This window comes from Lates calcarifer, linkage group LG21, assembly GCF_001640805.2.
Source record: "Lates calcarifer isolate ASB-BC8 linkage group LG21, TLL_Latcal_v3, whole genome shotgun sequence".
In the NCBI taxonomy this organism is placed as follows: Eukaryota; Metazoa; Chordata; class Actinopteri; family Centropomidae; genus Lates; species Lates calcarifer.
The window spans coordinates 27,872,257-27,889,592 of NC_066853.1; the positions used below are offsets into that span (position 1 = coordinate 27,872,257).

The 17,336-nt window shown below is 38.3% G+C and overlaps 1 protein-coding gene across 4 annotated transcripts in view; it reads right to left on the reverse strand.

The window, feature by feature from the left end:
* Positions 1-420: 420 nt before the first annotated feature.
* LOC108899869 (kinase suppressor of Ras 1) overlaps positions 421-17,336 on the reverse strand; it is a 57,294-nt gene continuing 40,378 nt past the window's right edge. For 2 of the 4 annotated variants that reach the window (XM_018700565.2, XM_051065731.1), the window contains 17 exons: positions 15,970-16,348; positions 15,447-15,610; positions 15,271-15,337; positions 13,136-13,219; positions 12,982-13,043; positions 11,689-11,801; positions 11,337-11,511; positions 11,036-11,093; positions 10,350-10,404; positions 9,638-9,889; positions 9,340-9,536; positions 9,074-9,170; positions 8,418-8,551; positions 8,168-8,308; positions 7,781-7,916; positions 5,240-5,373; positions 421-676 (listed from right to left, as the gene is read on the reverse strand). In XM_018700565.2, the coding sequence (XP_018556081.1) occupies positions 436-676; positions 5,240-5,373; positions 7,781-7,916; positions 8,168-8,308; positions 8,418-8,551; positions 9,074-9,170; positions 9,340-9,536; positions 9,638-9,889; positions 10,350-10,404; positions 11,036-11,093; positions 11,337-11,511; positions 11,689-11,801; positions 12,982-13,043; positions 13,136-13,219; positions 15,271-15,337; positions 15,447-15,610; positions 15,970-16,348 (2,489 nt within the window). In that variant the 3' untranslated portion in view covers positions 421-435. Of the gene's footprint in view, positions 677-1,593; positions 4,575-5,239; positions 5,374-7,780; positions 7,917-8,167; positions 8,309-8,417; positions 8,552-9,073; positions 9,171-9,339; positions 9,537-9,637; positions 9,890-10,349; positions 10,405-11,035; positions 11,094-11,336; positions 11,512-11,688; positions 11,802-12,981; positions 13,044-13,135; positions 13,220-15,270; positions 15,338-15,446; positions 15,611-15,969; positions 16,349-17,336 lie in introns of those variants that run through there. The other 2 variants (XM_018700573.2, XM_018700581.2) reach the window with 2 other exon arrangements.

Here is a 17,336-nt window from a genome sequence, read left to right on the forward strand (position 1 = left end):
AGGGGCCTTGACTGCAAAGACTGGGCATGTTTGGTCTTAAGACTAGTTTAGGGGATGGACAATGAGGCTGTTTTTGTGGATATGAGAATGTGGGGTTATATGAGCTAAAAGCTCAGCAATACGATACAACCTCACAGTTTAGAGTGGTATTAATGTAATCTTTAAATCAACTCTGAATTTTAGGGGAGAGATGCTAAACTAGAAGTAGTATGCTCTGTGTGTATCATGTTTTTTGTTGTTGTCATTGTTTTTGCCAATTGGTGGCAGACCTCCACAGCACATTTTAACTGCTGAATGCAAGTCCAGTATTCACTCCTATGGCTCTGTTGTTTGGTCTCCACAAAGATCTGAGAAAAATATCTGACTGTTTAGCTGCTAAATGTTCCACTGTGTTCATCAGCTAGAGAACTTGGTTGTATATGAGCAAGTGACAAATTACAGAAAAAAGCAACATAAAGTGTCTTTAGAAGGTGTTGTGCCACCATGTGCTACCAGAACAGCTTCAATGCACCTTAGCATTGATTCTACAAGTCTCTGGAGGTCTGCTGGAGGGATGAAACACCATTGTTCCAAAAGATATTCCATTATTTGGTGTTGATGTTGGTGGAGGAAAATGCTGTGTAACATGTTGGCCCAAAATCTCCCATAGGTCATCAGTTGGGTTGAGATCTGCTGCCTGCAAAGGTGATAGCATATGATTCACAGAATTTTTATACTCATCAAACTGTTTGTGCCCTATGAATGGGAGTCATCCTGGAAGAAAGGATAGAAATGTTTCATCATAGAATAAAGGTCGACTCAAACCATGCCAGCAAAATGCCCCCACAGCATAAGTGCCACCAGACCCCCTCATTGTAGGGGCCAAGGATTCAAGCCTGTACCATTCTCTTGATGTACGCCACACATTCACTCACCTACTTGTCGAGAAAGAAGAACGACTCATCTGACCGCTGGTCAGCAGAGATGTCAATAGTTTTTGCACCACAGAACCTCAAATGTGCATATACCCTTGTAGTAAGGGGCTTCTGCACTGCAACCCTACTGTAATATCCCTCTCTGTGTAACTATCGACAGACTGTACTTGCAGTCTGATCATGTCCTGTGTTGACATTGCCAGTCACCTGAGGAAGAGTTACACTTCTGTTTTTCCTTGTATATCACACTATGCGCAGTTATCACAGTCATTAAATGTAGACTGTCAACCATGATTTCTGACCTACTTCTGACTCTACTAATGTCTTTCCCATGGATGCAGATGTCACTTTAGTCACTGTTCCTATTCAAACACTTTGCAACTGAAGCCGCTGCCATCAGTGGCCCAACATTAAACACTCACGCTTTTCCATAATAATAATAATTAACTACCTCCTACCATTTTTATACATGCCACAGAGCATAATTGGATGTTTATTGCTTATTGGAACTGTATGCATTTATTATGTTTCTCTGCTCATTTCTTCAGGATTTTCCTTTAATTTATTGTCACTCTATATTGTGTATGTGTGTGTGCCCACTAACCCTAACCCTAACCCTTGGTTGTGTTATGATGAGTTGCATTATTTCAGATTCCATTACAAAAACCAGCACACTGAGTCTTTTGAGATCAGCTTTAATTTCTACAGTTGTTTAGGCCAGAAAATTCCAAAGTATCAACAAATCCTGTACAAAAATACTCTACAGATTAACCCAACCCACCCTCAAAAAACAAAATAAAAAAACACACCAATCAACTGACAACATAAATAGTACCAAGTGAAATGAAAACATGAGCACTGTATATTAAATACAACCTTCAGCACTTTATATACATGCTGTATATGCATTAGATCATTGTTTGATCATGTTTAATTGGGTTCCATTGTACTTGCCAGGCCTATAACATTCAGATATATTCAGTGACTATATATTGTACTCTACACAAACAGTAGCCACATTCTGTTCCCTAAAATTATTGTTTGGCAGTTCACACAGGAAAGACACACACCTGCATCTTTCTACTTTAATGAAACCGTTATTTTCAGTTCTATCCTCCAGTTCACTGTTCTCCTGCTGGGAGTCATTTTAAGACTGAACAAATTGACAGTTTACACGTAGCTTTCATTAAATCTCAGTGTAGGACGCATAACTCAGTGGTTCTTCATTCGATGCATTTATGATGTCTGAATTATTGAAACAGAATGCCATGACAGTTGCATTCTATTTGCTACAGCAACACAAGGCCAAACCTGCCCCAAGATACAAAAATTTTGGAGCAGCTTTTAATAAATGCCTGAATTTGAGGGGCTGTTTCATGCTGTATCATGTCAAGTATTATTGCAGTTCAGCACAAGGCAGTGTCTCACCATTCTGGGAAGAAGCCCACAAGAGGTCTTGTAATATGTAAACTAATTGTCATAACTGCAGGGGTTGATGTGGATTATCTTACTTAAACCATGGCAATCAAAATACAGTTAAGTATTGTTTTTTCATATTTTTGGTGAGTACACTTCTAGAAAGTCATTTTGCTTGAATTACAGTAATACACAGTTTCTCATTACTTTTTCGGTATATATTTGTCCAAGTTTGGAATTATCTGTCTCTGAGATGTGCTAATATAGTGGATGTGAATGGCATGTTCTTTTGTGGTGCTCACCACACTGAACATTACCATTTCCAACATGCTGGCAGGTGCTTACACTAACTGCTAACATCAGCATAACATGCTCACTGTGTTCTGGGCAAGTAGGTTTGTGATTTTAGCATTAAGTATGTTTGCATACTAACATTTGCTGATTTGGTATTTGGACATAAATCAAAGTATTAGAGAAAGTGAATTTGAGGATGGCTCAAACAAGGGTATGGCACTCTGTCCATGGAAATACAGACAGATATAAGGAGATATAAATATTCAAAGATAAGCTCAGCAGTTAGTGGTTAGAAAGTAAGAACCAGTTGGCAGACTTGTTAACATGAGTCTTGAAATGTAGCAACTGAGAATGGAAACAATGATTAAAAGATCTTGTTTCATTGGCAGATATTGTCTCATCTGATGACTGCACTTTGACTGATATCTGACCTGGATGTCTGGTATTATTATTATCATTTATTTTCAGAAGAATTATAGTCCATTTTTAGAATGCCCATGGCTTACTAACAGAGTATACTCAACGTCCAGCTGTGCTCCAGCTCAGTCACAGCTCAGCCACAGTTTCAAGGTTTTTTACAGCAGCATATTCTTCATGGCATGACAAGATTGTTTTTAGAATTAGAAAATGTTCCTGTTTTTACTAAACCTTTTTTGTATTATTTACATTATATTTTTATGTTACTATGACATATTTTCACATTATGATTTGATATAATTTTTTTTTGTTTTTACAAGGACGTTTTCTTATAACAACATATTACTCTGTCTTGTTTTAAATAATGAGAAAGTGGTGTGACATAGCATGATAAGTGCTATATTGTTATCATGACAAAAGATTCTTGTAGAAATTGAAGAATTTCATATTTAATAATAAGAAAATATGTTCTAACAACATAATAATAATAATAATAATGTAAAAATAATGTAAAAAGAATCTTGTCAAAAAAGCTTTTTGTATTAAAGCAAGAAACTGAGCAAATATTTTTTGTCATGGTGGCAGCAATACGCTGTCATAGTTCCTCATCAGCCACATTAATAATATAGTTAAGTTTTGCCAAGATTTTTCATGTTTTAGAGCATCTCATTTTGATGCAGTAACTGATGCTATATGGTACATTAGAACCTTCTGTTGCTTCTACAGAAATGTTCTCTGTCATCACTTATTTTAAATATCAGTACAGCTCCTGTCATTAACTTGCATCTTTGGGAATTCTGCCTGACGATAATGACGAAAAATAATGATGTAGTCCAGTAGCTTAGTAATGACTGCGGTTAAACACAGTTTTTATGGACCACATTCAGATTTCATATTTGTTCACTTGTCTGACAACAGAAACAGAAAAATATAGGTGTGAATATAGGTGATCAGAGGAAACTGAGTAGATACTATCTGAATTGGCTGTTAGATGAATGGCTGATTATTGTAAAGTATGTGACATTGATTAATTTGTGTATATTAAAACTATGTGTGTGCAGACTCCTTGTCTTTTTTCCCTTAGACTTGGAATTATTGTGCTTACCATCTTTAACAAATATCTTTTACCACCTATACTGTATATAATTACAGTCACGCCCATAAAGTACATATGAATTTAGCATTTATTATTACAGTGAAGTGAAAGTCAATAGTGAGAGGCTGTCTGTTGCTAAGAGTACCAGCAAAATTTACACCTTGTACTAACATGTCTGTATGTGGATACCTTATGTGGAGAAGGAGAAACTCACATTAATGCACCCAGGACACATCTGTCAAGGGTTAGGGTCTGGTTTGTCAAAAAGCTACAAATGAAACTTTTTCCTGTAAATGAAAAATAAGTAGAGGCAAAATTAAGTTTTGGTTTTAAAGAGTATGTTTGCCTCTCAGCTGCTGTATTTGTACATGTATGGACAGTGTGCATGCAGCCCCTGATGGCAGTGATCTCTCAGACAGTGATGATGATCCCATGACCTTCACCAGGAGAAGTATGGAGTGAAGAGACAGTAATCAGGAGTGTTGGAAAACAAGTGAGTACATAGACAGAGGCACAGACAAAGGAGAAAATGTAGGATCCAAGTGAGACAGTGGAAATCAGGCACAACAGGAACAGGCAGGGGTGGATCAGTCAGCATCCAGAAGAGAGGAAATGACAGAGAGGAGAAAGAAGTGAGTCTTGGAAACACATGAGAGAATGTCCAAGAGAGAATGTTCAGACCACACGAAACACTATTTAAGTGTCTGGAAAAAAGATAAAGGAAGTGTAGATAGAGTAGCAACTAAAATGCCATCTAAGGTATAACAGACTTTCTTACTAGGTTTTTCCTCACAATACAAAATAGCAGTCACATTAGAGAAGATCTTTTACATTAGTCAACACTCAGCAGGACAGCTTCATAATATTCACATTTCTTTATAAAATCCTATTTACATTTCTGTTTGATTGACTCTATGTTGGTTCCTTTTAGCTCAAACTCAATTCTGCCTTCATGCTTTCAGCTTTATGTTTTCAGATTGTGACACTGTATTTATCGACTAAATAAAATTATATAGACTCTCTTTTTTTAATGTTGTTGTGAATGGTGGTGTATGCTGGTTCATCCTGGATCATTAATATACATTCATTCTATGACACGTACTCAGTTGTCTTCCAGAAGTGTCCAGGATGAGACAGCCTGCGGTTTAGTTTGGGAAGTCTCTCCAGCATGCCTGCTAGCTGGGTAAAAGTTGGCCTGTCATCTGCCTCGAAAGACCAGCAGGCAGATAGGATCTCCTGTTGAGATGGAAGGAAGAAGATTAATACATAACACAGGATATTCATACTAGGGTTTCCACTAATCAATATGTTGCCCATTTACTAGGTTACAACTCAGCCATGGCTACATCACCAATAAGCATTCATTGTAACTTTGATGTAAATGATAAAGTTCTAGTTTCTCTAATGATACTGCAAAACACCTGAGAATGCACTGAAGTCCTCATTACTAATGAAAGATTGATCAAGCTAGAGCTAACAATAAAAAGCTGAACTGAAGTTGAAAAAGCTAGTGCTAAACAAAGAGTTGATTGGTTGGTTATAAAATTTTAAACCAGAATCAAAGATGATACCAAAGCTAAGACTCTTAATTAGGGTGTTGGGAAAATGTGCAGGACCTCAGTGTTATTCTCATTAGGAAGCATATATGATGAGAATAAAATAAGACCTAAAATGGGAGCTTGTGGTACGTGAGGAAACAAGCTGTTCTGCCTTGGAGTTATAAGTAAACCAATGGAGGACCTTCCCCTGCATAGCAGTAGGTCAAATTGGTAAAAACATCTCCACCACCTTTTCAGGATTGGAACTAAGGGGCTGTGATCTTTTTTTTTTTTTTTGCTTTTTGCTTTTGGTAACAATCCAGTAATAATGCTCAATTCAGTGTTTGGCCAGATGTGTGAAGGTAAGAAAGTAGGCAGTATTTAACTTTCTATGTAAATTTTGTGCTCTCTTTGCTGTGCTCTGTCAACATTTTTGTGTATAACCAGTTGTAACACTACAAATACCCTTTTGAAAGATTATAGTGTCATCCATTTCCAACAGCAGGGTTTCTGCTCCATGTTGAGGACAGCATTAACACCTCAATCTCTAAAGCATCCTTGAAAAGCGCGTTACACAAGCTAGTTCAAGCATAGATCTAACACAATTTAAATTGCATGATGTCTAAAGTCTAAAGCTAAGCAGAGCAAACTAAGAGCAAACTCTGCTGCTAAATTGTCTTTTTGTTGTTTTACAAACAATGATAATAAATAATTCTATTCTATTCTACACAGTTTTTAACAGGCAAAACCTGAAGGAGTGCATATCTACATTTCTCAGGCCAGAATCAAAATCAAACATGTACTACACACAAACAGTTTATTGGGGCTGGTGCTAGTGCTGACCAAAAATGAATAAACTAATCATTTCTACTGATAGTTTTGCAAATTCAATACAAATCAAGTTTAAGACTAAAGCCCTTGCCTTATCCTGCCCAGGGATGTGCCTTTATGATGGCCAGTTTCTGAAATTAAATGATAACCTCATTTGTTACGCCTCAGTTTAATTCAAAGCATATACAACCTTAAATACTGTTACAAAACTGGGTACTGAATGAGTGACTGAAGTTTAGGTTACTTAAGCAGTATGGAGGTAACTGACATGTTTTCTCCTCTGGACTTAATGTAGCTGTGTGTGCTCACTGCTGAGACTGTGAACATCATAAGAATTAGTCATCCTGCGATAATGATAAATAAACTGTGGTTGATGACAAATTTGTGTGTGCGAGGCACTCGCAGCTCCCATGCAGAAAAAGAGACTTTGACTTTCATGTTGTACCTTTTCATCTGCTAAAAATGTTTAGGGAGATTTGTGCCTTTCTCATGAAGAGGGTTGGAGGTTTTACCAGCTAGAGTGAGAACCTGCCAATTTTTCAGAGCAGAAAAAATATTAACACTGCTCCTAGTAGCACAGATTTAACTCAATATGCATAATAGGAATCAAAATGTAGCTACAAGCCTCCTGCCTCTCATCGTGTGAACATTTAAGTCCACTGACGTTTTGTATTTGCGGTGTAAAGTCACAGTCAGGCTCTCATTCACTGCCATACAAATTGCAGGCTGACTGTCTTTTCAGCTTCCCAATTATTTAACTTGCATAATCTCCCATTGTGTTTGGAGAGTGGACACATGCTGCACATTCTCATGCTCAGCTACTCAAGTTCTAACAGAAATTACTACAATCACAGTAGAAAGCCTAAGTCTGAAGTTTGTGTACCAGAGAGATCAGTATATGTGCTGTTGCTGAAGTGTCATTTTACTGAATCCAATGTTGAAAAAACATGCACATTTCCCTTGACAAATGTGAAACTTGATCACTTTCATCGCTTTAGAGTGACTAGCAACGACTAATGTGTGCTGTTGTGATTTTGAAAATCTGTGTTTTATTGAGCAGACATGAAGGCTAACAGACAAGTGTGTTTTACAGTGTTGCGGTTGTCTCTTGGCTGGTACCACCTCAGCTCCACCCAGACCCTCTTCATGTTGACTGAGTTAAGATTTTCTGGTAATGATGGTAAACACATATCTAGATTTAATCCCTCCTGTCCTTTAGTCTCTACAAGTGTTGCCACAGCCATGTTCTTCTATGACCTATATATCAGACTTACCGTGACCTCCTTGCCTAGGTTGGCTTCTGCTAACACCTGCTTAGTGCCCTCACTGCTGCCCACCAGCCAGATTTTAGCTTCCACAGGTTGGTTGGTGATTGGCCAGTCTCCGACATGCAGTTCATACCAGATTGTGCTAAAAATTACACAACACAAAAATCTGATAAGCAAAACTTGTGCAAAACCACCTCATATGCTAGATACCTCTACACTCCATCTCTGTCTACGTACAGTGAGTTTAAGCAAATATGCCAAATGGTGTATGAAGCATACGCAAATACAGCTTTCAAAAATGTGCTTATAAGCTCAAAAATTGTAGAACATGTCTTGCTGCATTTGTGAGACTGGTAAGGTTACACAAAAATGACCAGTGACGCCAATCAGTACCCAAATGCATAAACATCAGCAGCTTTGGAGAACGGCAGCTGGTCCTCATCAACCTCTGGGCTCATCTTTCGAACAATCTCTGGAGCCAGGTAGTAGATCCAACCCTGGGGTATCCGCAACACATTCTTTCTTCTAACCTCACTAACACACACACACACACACACACACACACACAGAACTAATGAAGAACTGTGGCTTACCAGAGATGCAGAATCTTAAAAATTTTAAATATTCATTTTTTCACACCTACCTGCCTTCTTGTACTACTCCAGACATCCCAAACAGGCCAAAGTCTGTAATGACTACTTTGTTTGTGTCATAGAACACATTCTTAGACTTCAGATCCTTGTGAATGATGCCTTTGGCATGAAGATAACCCATTCCCTGTAAAAGAGACCGATTTACTGAACACAACACATTTTTAAAAATCTAGAGTGGATGATGTAGCTGAAAAGGAGGAAAGGGGGATGACTTGACAGGTTACTGTACTTTTTTTTCTTGTCTAAATGGCAAGAAGTTTTTACTGTATACTGTTAGTTATCTGCTGTATAAATAAAAAGAGAAAAAAATCTGATAAGGATATTCTCCAATATGTGTTTTTTAATGACAAGAATTAACATACACAAACATGATGTTAAGGATACTTTGTGATGAAAGTGGGAGAACATTATTATGCTTAAATATGCACAAATGCAAGCACTTAATAGCACAAAAAAACACAAGGCTTGAATTGCCACTATTCTGGGTGCAATGTGTTTCAGGCTTGGTGCTCTTGCTCACATTAAACATACTAAATTCTCCTTACTTCTTTCCATTGATATTATCATATACTGATTATTGTTTACAGTTGATTTTGTTGGTTCTATCCATCTCACACAGCTTGGCAGGAGCTTGAGGGTTGCTTACCTTTACAATCTCCTGTGCAATCTGTCTGGTTTTATTGATGTCTAGCATGTGACCTCTTTCTCTTACAACAGAGTATAGAGTCAATCCTTTGCAGAAACTGCAAAGAAAACACATAAAACTGAGTTCACAAATCAACATCAGACCATAAATATTTACCAAAACAACATATCACATGTAATAATATATGAAATAATCCCAAAGAATACACATAAACAAAAACACAAAAACAGCAGAATTGAGATTTATGTTTTTATCTACAGCCATACCTTGTGATAATGGCAAGGTGGGGTGGAGCCATGCAGGCGCCCATGAACAGGACAACATTCTCATGCCTTGTCTGCCTGTAGTTCATCACCTCCTTCTTGAAGAGCTTCAGGTGATCCTGGTTGTTACCATCAATCTCCAGTAGGCGAATTGCCACCTCACCATGCCAGCGACCCTTATGCACCTTCCCCCACCGACCCTGGACATGTCAAATATGTCAGCTGTGTTGGACAGCAAATATTGATATATTATGTTTTTATGGCAAGATTTTACATGTCTATAGTATATCTCCATCTTCACCATGCCAATAAGCTCTCCCAGCTGCAGCTGCTCATACGGGATGTCCCACTCCTGTAGGTAGACGCTGGTCTGGCTGGCTTTACGAGAGATGTGGCCCCTCCAGCGGCCAACAGCACCACGACGACATATGGAGGAAGGCAGGTCCTCAAGCCCATCCTCATCACACTCTTCAGTGGAGAAGCCCTTTTTACTGCTGCACTGTTCAGCTGCTTCCTCATTCTCAGCTGGGTAGTGTTCCTCTGCCTCCTCCTCCTGAGATAATTATATTAATAATTAATTATTAATTTTAGTAAAACTCAATTCAAAGCACTTTATAAAGAAGCTGGAATGTAGTGGAAACTGTGTGTAAACATGGGCTCATCAGGCACAACAAAAGGCTATATATATATATATATATATATATATATATATATATATATATATATATATATATATATATATATATATATATAGCGCCACCCTATTTCCCAGTTGGTAACCCATCTTTGTTCAGAGATCATCAGCAAACACTTAAGAGTCAATTTCCTCTCGTTACAAAGTATGTCAGTGATAGAAAAAAGAAATATGCACACAACAGTACACTGGCAGGAGATGTAAACTACATAAGCACACAATATCTACAAATAACATAGGCAAAAAAGATTTATGTGACAAAGCAAGCAAATTTTCACTTTTTGGTGATTTAACAGGGAAGGTGACTGTCAGTACTAACCCCTCTTTGTATTGTGGCTGGTGGCTGTGTCTCAGTGATGGCCACCTGTGAGACTCTGAAAGAAAGACCACAAGAATTAGCAGCCAACAAAATCATTATATTTAGGATTCCTGAGCTACAAGATGTATAATACATGCTAGCCTGACTGATATTCTGATACAGGATTTTTGGGCTAATACATATGCTGTGGCAAGAAAATGTACCTGGACTCTTTGTAAATATCTGCATTTATTTACAAATTTGTCTTAATGGTTAAATGTTTGGTTTACAATTATGAAGAAACACAGTTTGTTTTAATATATAAATTGCTGTATTGCTCCATATTGAAAACATTGTTCAAACATTCACAGTTTAGGCTGTAAAAAGTATACGAACCCCTAATTTAAGTGCATTTTATAACTGGTACTGATATTTGCTTTTTAACATCAACACATAACATCGGTAAACATAATGATAGGTTGTTGTTGTGTTAAGAGATGCAATGAGCCCTCTGGTGGACAGAGTATGTAATGGAGACACATAAATGACCTATAACATGTCTTTGACATTTCTATACTGACATTTCTTATTACTCATAAGTCAACATATATGAAACATATCTGTGATAAGCTAATATTAACCAATATGATACTAGCTTCTACTGTATAACATCAAAGGGTCTCTGTATCAACATTGTTGTCTCTTACCCAGACTCATAGTGGCTGCTAGAATGTTGAACAACAGTGTATGTGGAAGCAGGAGGATCTGTTGGAAAATACAACTTCAGATTACTGCTCTAATACATGAGTAATTCTCACCATTCAAAATGTTACATAAATATTTTCTACATGTTACTACATGTTCTACATGTTAGTTTGTGCTACATGTCCAATACATTTATATCAATGAGAGTGGACTAAATATTCTATAACCTTCTGTTGTTAGAGCCCTGTTTACATGACACAAGGCTTCTGTGTATGTGAGTGATACCACTGACAGGATGCTGACCTGGGAAATAGAAGCGGTTATCGCTGGAGCCTTGCGGTGAAGAGTTGGGTGCAGGGGGGGTGCTGACACATGGGGAGTTACTCTGCTGGAAATGTGCCGGAGAGGAAGGTGTGGAGGAGGTAGCTGATGATGGGTTACTGCTGGAATCCAGCTGGTTTAAATTGGGGGAAGGCTCCTATTAACACAAGCACATAAATATAATAGCAAGAACTTTCCATGAACAGCATTTATCTCCTGTGGAGTGACCTTCACTCTGTTTTACATTTCTAAACTTTACTTTGAGAATAAAAACAGCTACAGCAGACCAGAACAGAATTCTAAACAAATTATAGTTAAAGAAACCTATACTCACCCTTTTGGTTATTGCTTTTGGTAAAGTGCCATATTGCAATGGGATCGTCGCTGTGTGATCAATCCGATTATTGATATCTGATGGCACTGATTCTGCCCTGCGCATCCTTGGCACTACAAGTTAGATTAAAACATTGGCTAATTTTACATCACATTGAACAATATAGAATGGGTTCACATTTTATTCAAATCTGTCTTCAAAACTGTAGATAGGTGTCCACATGTACTTTGTACTTGAAGTCGACAGTTTACATATTACAGAGTTAGATTACAAAGTAAAACCTGAAAAATGAATAGAGAAACAGGATGACAATATCCCAATACCCAAATTATGTGAATCATATACTATGGCCTTCACAGGCACCAGATCTCAAGCCAATTGAAATGGGAGATTTTGGACTGACACGTTGGACAGCACTCTCCACCATCATCAAAACACCAAATGAGGTGCTCCCTCCTTCCAGTAGAGTTTCAGAGACTTGTAGAATCAATGCCAAGGTGCACTAAAGCTGTGGGAAGGTCTGTCAAACCTTTGACTGGTACTGTACATGGCACTAAAAAAATGTCTATTTAACTTTCTCCCTATTCTGAAACCAAACTTATTCTGTTTCCCATAGATTAATTCAGTTTGACGGCTGAACTAAACAAGCTACCATCACTGTGGTACTACCTTACTTGTAAACCCATGTGAAACACTGTGATGTATATAATGGAATTTACTGTTGTAAATCAATATGATTGGGAGATGGTAATTTATTCCAACAGCCATCAGACTGTACAACACCAGTCTGACCCAACAATAAACCTGCACTCTGGACTCAACTTTCTGGTCACTTTATTTGCACATACTTTTTCATCTAACTCACGGATTATCACCATTTTCCTATATTACAAACTGCACATTTCTGTTTATTACAGAGACTTTTAATGATGATTGCTGCACTTCAATTTGTTTACTCCTCTGTGCCTTTTTTATATTATATTTTTATTTTTTATTTTTCTATTTTTGTCACTCTTGTCTCTTGCTGCTGTAACATGTAAATTTCCCACAAGTGGGACAAATAAAGTCTATCTTATCTTATCTTATCTTTATCAAAACTTTGTCCAGACAACTAGATGTCTTTTCACTATTATTACCACAGTGATGTCATATTTGCAAGAGAGCACCACACATAAATCATCAAAACTAGTCTACAGACATCACCTACTTTCTTGATGCACCCATGAGCTTACATACCCACACAGTACTTCACTAGAAAAAGTGAATGAAAAAATTATGTTGAATGTTCCTTACATGTGAGAAATGATATCCGACATGAGAGAGCATCTTTGGTACATTTGTTGTGGCACTTAAACCTGTGAACAGATCGATATGGCATACACTAATGAGACCCTAACAAGCAGTATAATCAAACAGAGTGGGGGAAGTCATGTTTGTAGTCTCTTACTTGCAGTGCTTGCACTTTACACCAAACATCATGCTTTTTTGACACACTTGGCATGTCTGAGAGAGCCAAGACTTTGTTGAAAACCTACAAAGAATAGAGAAAGAAAGAAAACACATTTCTACATCATAGTGACACTATCTTCTAACATTTGATGCACATTAATTAGCCTGAGAATTAAAGTTGAGATATAAGCAAGCCAGAGATCTGGGAGAGTAAATCCACTTAAATCCGACTGTCTATTCTCTTTTTTGGCTGGTGTATAATTTTGACCCTGTGACCGTACTGAATGAATTATCAAAGTAATGTTTTTTCCATTACAAACTGTAAGGTCCCTCTAGTGGCTGCTAGAGGTTGTGATGTTTAACACAACCCAGAAAAGAATAAACAACTGTTGATTTAGCCATTCTAAAACCCCATTCTCTTTAGTTTTTCATGTTCTGACAGTATCTGACTTCTCTTGACTTGATTTGAAATCCCCTTCACATGAAAAGATATAATTTTGAGCGCCTGCTTGTTCATAGTTTCTTAAACACGTTACCCCAGATAAAACCTCTCCCATTACCTCTGGTCACATTAAAGGTGTGCACTAAAAATATCTCTCCCAAGGAACATACATAAAACAGATATCAAGAAAAGGATACAGAATTGAACAGTTGTTTCTGATGTAAGGCTTGTTTCAAAAGAGCCTTGGGGGACCTTGTAAAGTCAAAGCCCCATATCGCAGTAGTGGTGGGGCCCTAACATGTGGCCACATCCCAACTCCTTTAATTAGATTAGGAATAAAACTGTAGGAGTCCTATGTGCTAATATGTAAACTTCCATGGCAGCCCTCTGGACAAAAAACTAAAGTAGGATATGTCATTCAGTAGTCAAACAAAGCTTATCTGCATTTATGAATCAACTGTAAGCCAGGCGACTTTTTTCTGTCATGCTCTCCGGATAACCCTCTCCTCTTTCACCTGGTAGCCCCCGAACTTGACCATAATGGATTGGGGCCTTGCCTGTGTGCTGTTGGGCTTCGATGCCAGTGCTTGGTGTGCCCGTTCAAGAAGGTTGAGCGCCTTTTCCAGAAGGTTGTCTAATAAACCATTCATATCTCTTTATCTTCGGGTATTCTGTAGATCCTTTAATTTTTTCTCCATGCTTGGCTCTCCTGGTCAGTCTGGCCTCTAGGTTAGCTTGCCATTGCATTTGCCACCTCATTCAATATTGATGTTACCTTGAGTACAGCCTCTGTTTCCTCGATTCTCCCCTCTACTTTGTCCAGTCTATTGTTTTCGATGTCTGATAGCTGTGCTCTGTTATCTTTTCAGAATTCCCGGATTTCATTGAGGATACATTGCAGGGTAGCACCCTCGTCATGCGAGTATGTTCCCAGGGAGCTGCTTTGGCTACCATGTCTCACTTCGGGCTCATTTCAATCACATTCATGGTCATCCTACTTCTAGTTATAACCCCTGTCTCCATCATTAATGAAAAATGTGCACTGGTATTTACAAAAGAAACATTTTTTGGGGTTATTTCACAAAACTGTTGGGGAGCTCACGAATTCGGCTGTCATCCTCAGTGGCAGAACCAAAAGTTCCCTAGTTTTACATTTTAACTTCCACCTTTCGCTTTATGCTTCAGCTATTGTTTTTAACTTTCAGCTTCTAAGTTTTGTATCTGCCTTTGCTGTTTTTTTCTGCCATTTTTCAGCATTGCTTCAGCAATCCATTCAGCTATCAGAATTCACACTGCATTTTCTTCAGGAAATGCATTTCCTAGTTTATATTGGTGTATATATTCATATATATTTTATTAATGGTGAAAGGCAGATAAACAACTTTTGAATATAAATTTCAAGTATAACTATATAATTCAAAATTATAACAATTATTTCCCTAACTAATTCTGACAAAATTTCACACAATTTCTAACAAGCTATGTTAATTCTCGACCAATAATTCAATATCATAAAATAACAGACAACTACATCACTTCGAGCATAACCTTTCACACACAGCCCACACTAAATATAGTGAGACACATTAACCACTGTGTCCACAGCATAATACAGAGTACCTGTCACTTTCCCTTTTATGGTCTTTTATTCTAAATGGGGCAGGAGGTCTATAGGGTTGATGGTAACTGACCTATGTGTTATAGCCAGGCCAATGTCTCTTCTCACTGTCTGAGGGGAACTTCTGTGCATTGTCACATCTGTGAAGAACATAAAAATGTAATATTTAGACACAATGGGAAAATGAAGCAGAATCATAGAAGAACTAAGAGAGCAGAATTCCAGTCCAGCATATTTATGGTTACTCACTGTCCAGCAGGGTGGGGGTAGCAGGCATCATGTATGGGGCTGAGGCTGGTACAGGGCCAGGTGTTCGGGCAGACAACAGTGGTGACCGCAATGCTGAGTCCTCAGGACTGTTCCCACAGCCGTTGATCTGAATAGCAGCCAGCACTTTGTTCTTCTTACATGCCCTGCAAACACAGAGAGCAACTAACACCTACTGTAAACTGACAGATACTGCAGTCCACTCAGTAGTGCTGAATTACAAACACTGTCTGACTTTAGTGGCTGTATTAGAACAACATAATGGCATATTTTTAATTTGTGCAGTTTTACCAGTTTGTCCTGAGGGTGGGATTACAGGAAAAGCAAATAAGATTAATTAAAATAAAGAATGATGGAGGATGAATGTGCTCATTTTACTTGGCAGACTGCCTTTTATGTTGTATTAAAGGGTATCTTGTGTGCCAATTAGACAGTTTGAGCACTTAAATTCCAAGTTCTACTGCAGTAATGGAGACATGCCCATAGTATTAATCTTAAAACCCACTTCTGTGTAGCAGGCTCCTCAATGCGGTTAGCCAGCTGTGACTCATGACTCTTGCTTCTCGTCAGTGCAATGTTAGGGAGGAGATGCAGTAGTTTGCGGGATGGTAGTGGTGGTGTGTGAGAGGGCTTGCTGGTGCGTGTCTTCGAGGTTTGGATGGCTGAAGGGGTGCTTGTCTCCATGGTGAAGATGTCGTCAGCTGATATGTCTGGTCTCTGGTCATCTGAACAAGGTACCATTGATATGGAGATGGAGGGGCTATTGGTGCTGATGGGTTGCTGGAGGGTGGAAGGGCTACCAGAACTGGAGAGGGGGCTAATGTAAGAGAAGGCTTCACTGTCCTGTTGGGGCTCAGATCTGCAGGAGTCAGGCCTTAGATCGCCTCCAAAAGTCAAATAGTAAAGGTCACATGTTAGCAAGTACAGTACAAATTCTCACACATTATAAAAACTATGACTGAGATGGTTACTTGACATATAACCAATTTTATGTAAATCATGTATAAAATTGAACAATGATGCATCTACCAGAACTCCATGTTTATTGTTCATTCTCTTTAAATGCAACTGTTTAATATTTAACTACTTTATAAATAAGTGTTTCAAATCAATATAGTGCATAAATAGTATAATGTGCACAATACACTAAAGAGTCAGAGTAAAAAAACATGATAATCCAACTAGGGGACCCTGGCCCAAAAATCTCAGGCTCCACTTTGGTTAATAAGGGATTAAGCCCTTTGGAAATTTACATCTCCACTGTATAGAGAGAATTCTCTGAGATCCCCCATCCACCCAGAATTTTTTTTCAAGGAGGAATTTGAAAGTTGTTTCCCCTACAGCCTGCGTGCCAATGAATCCTTAGAAAAGATACTGAACCCCAAATTGCCTCTGATGTAGCACTGGTGTGAATGTGTGTGTGTGTACTGTATAAATGTGTGTGCGTGTGTTGATGTGCCCTGTAGTGTAAAGTGCTTTGAGTGGTTGATACAACAAGACGTCCTACATAAGCTCAGTCCATTTATTTACAAATTCTCACTGTCAAGCCAAAACGATTGTTACGGTCAATTTGCTTTGACAGTGTGAATTTTAAACATGTAACACCTGGTCTGAGAAAAGAGGGGACACAGTGTTCAATAAATATCAAAAAACACCTCTGCTGAATAATCCACAAGGGATTGACCTATTATTGGCCTGCCCGATTATCAGAGCAGCAGAGAGAATCAGAGCGGACAAAAGAAAAGAGTCGCCCTGCTTCACACTGTCCGGTGCGCTCCAGTGTTGCTCTTCCTTCCATTGTCATCAAGTCTCTACTTCCATCACAGTTGGTTTTATGGTTTGGTCATTTTAAGACCAGATGTGGTTGTAAAG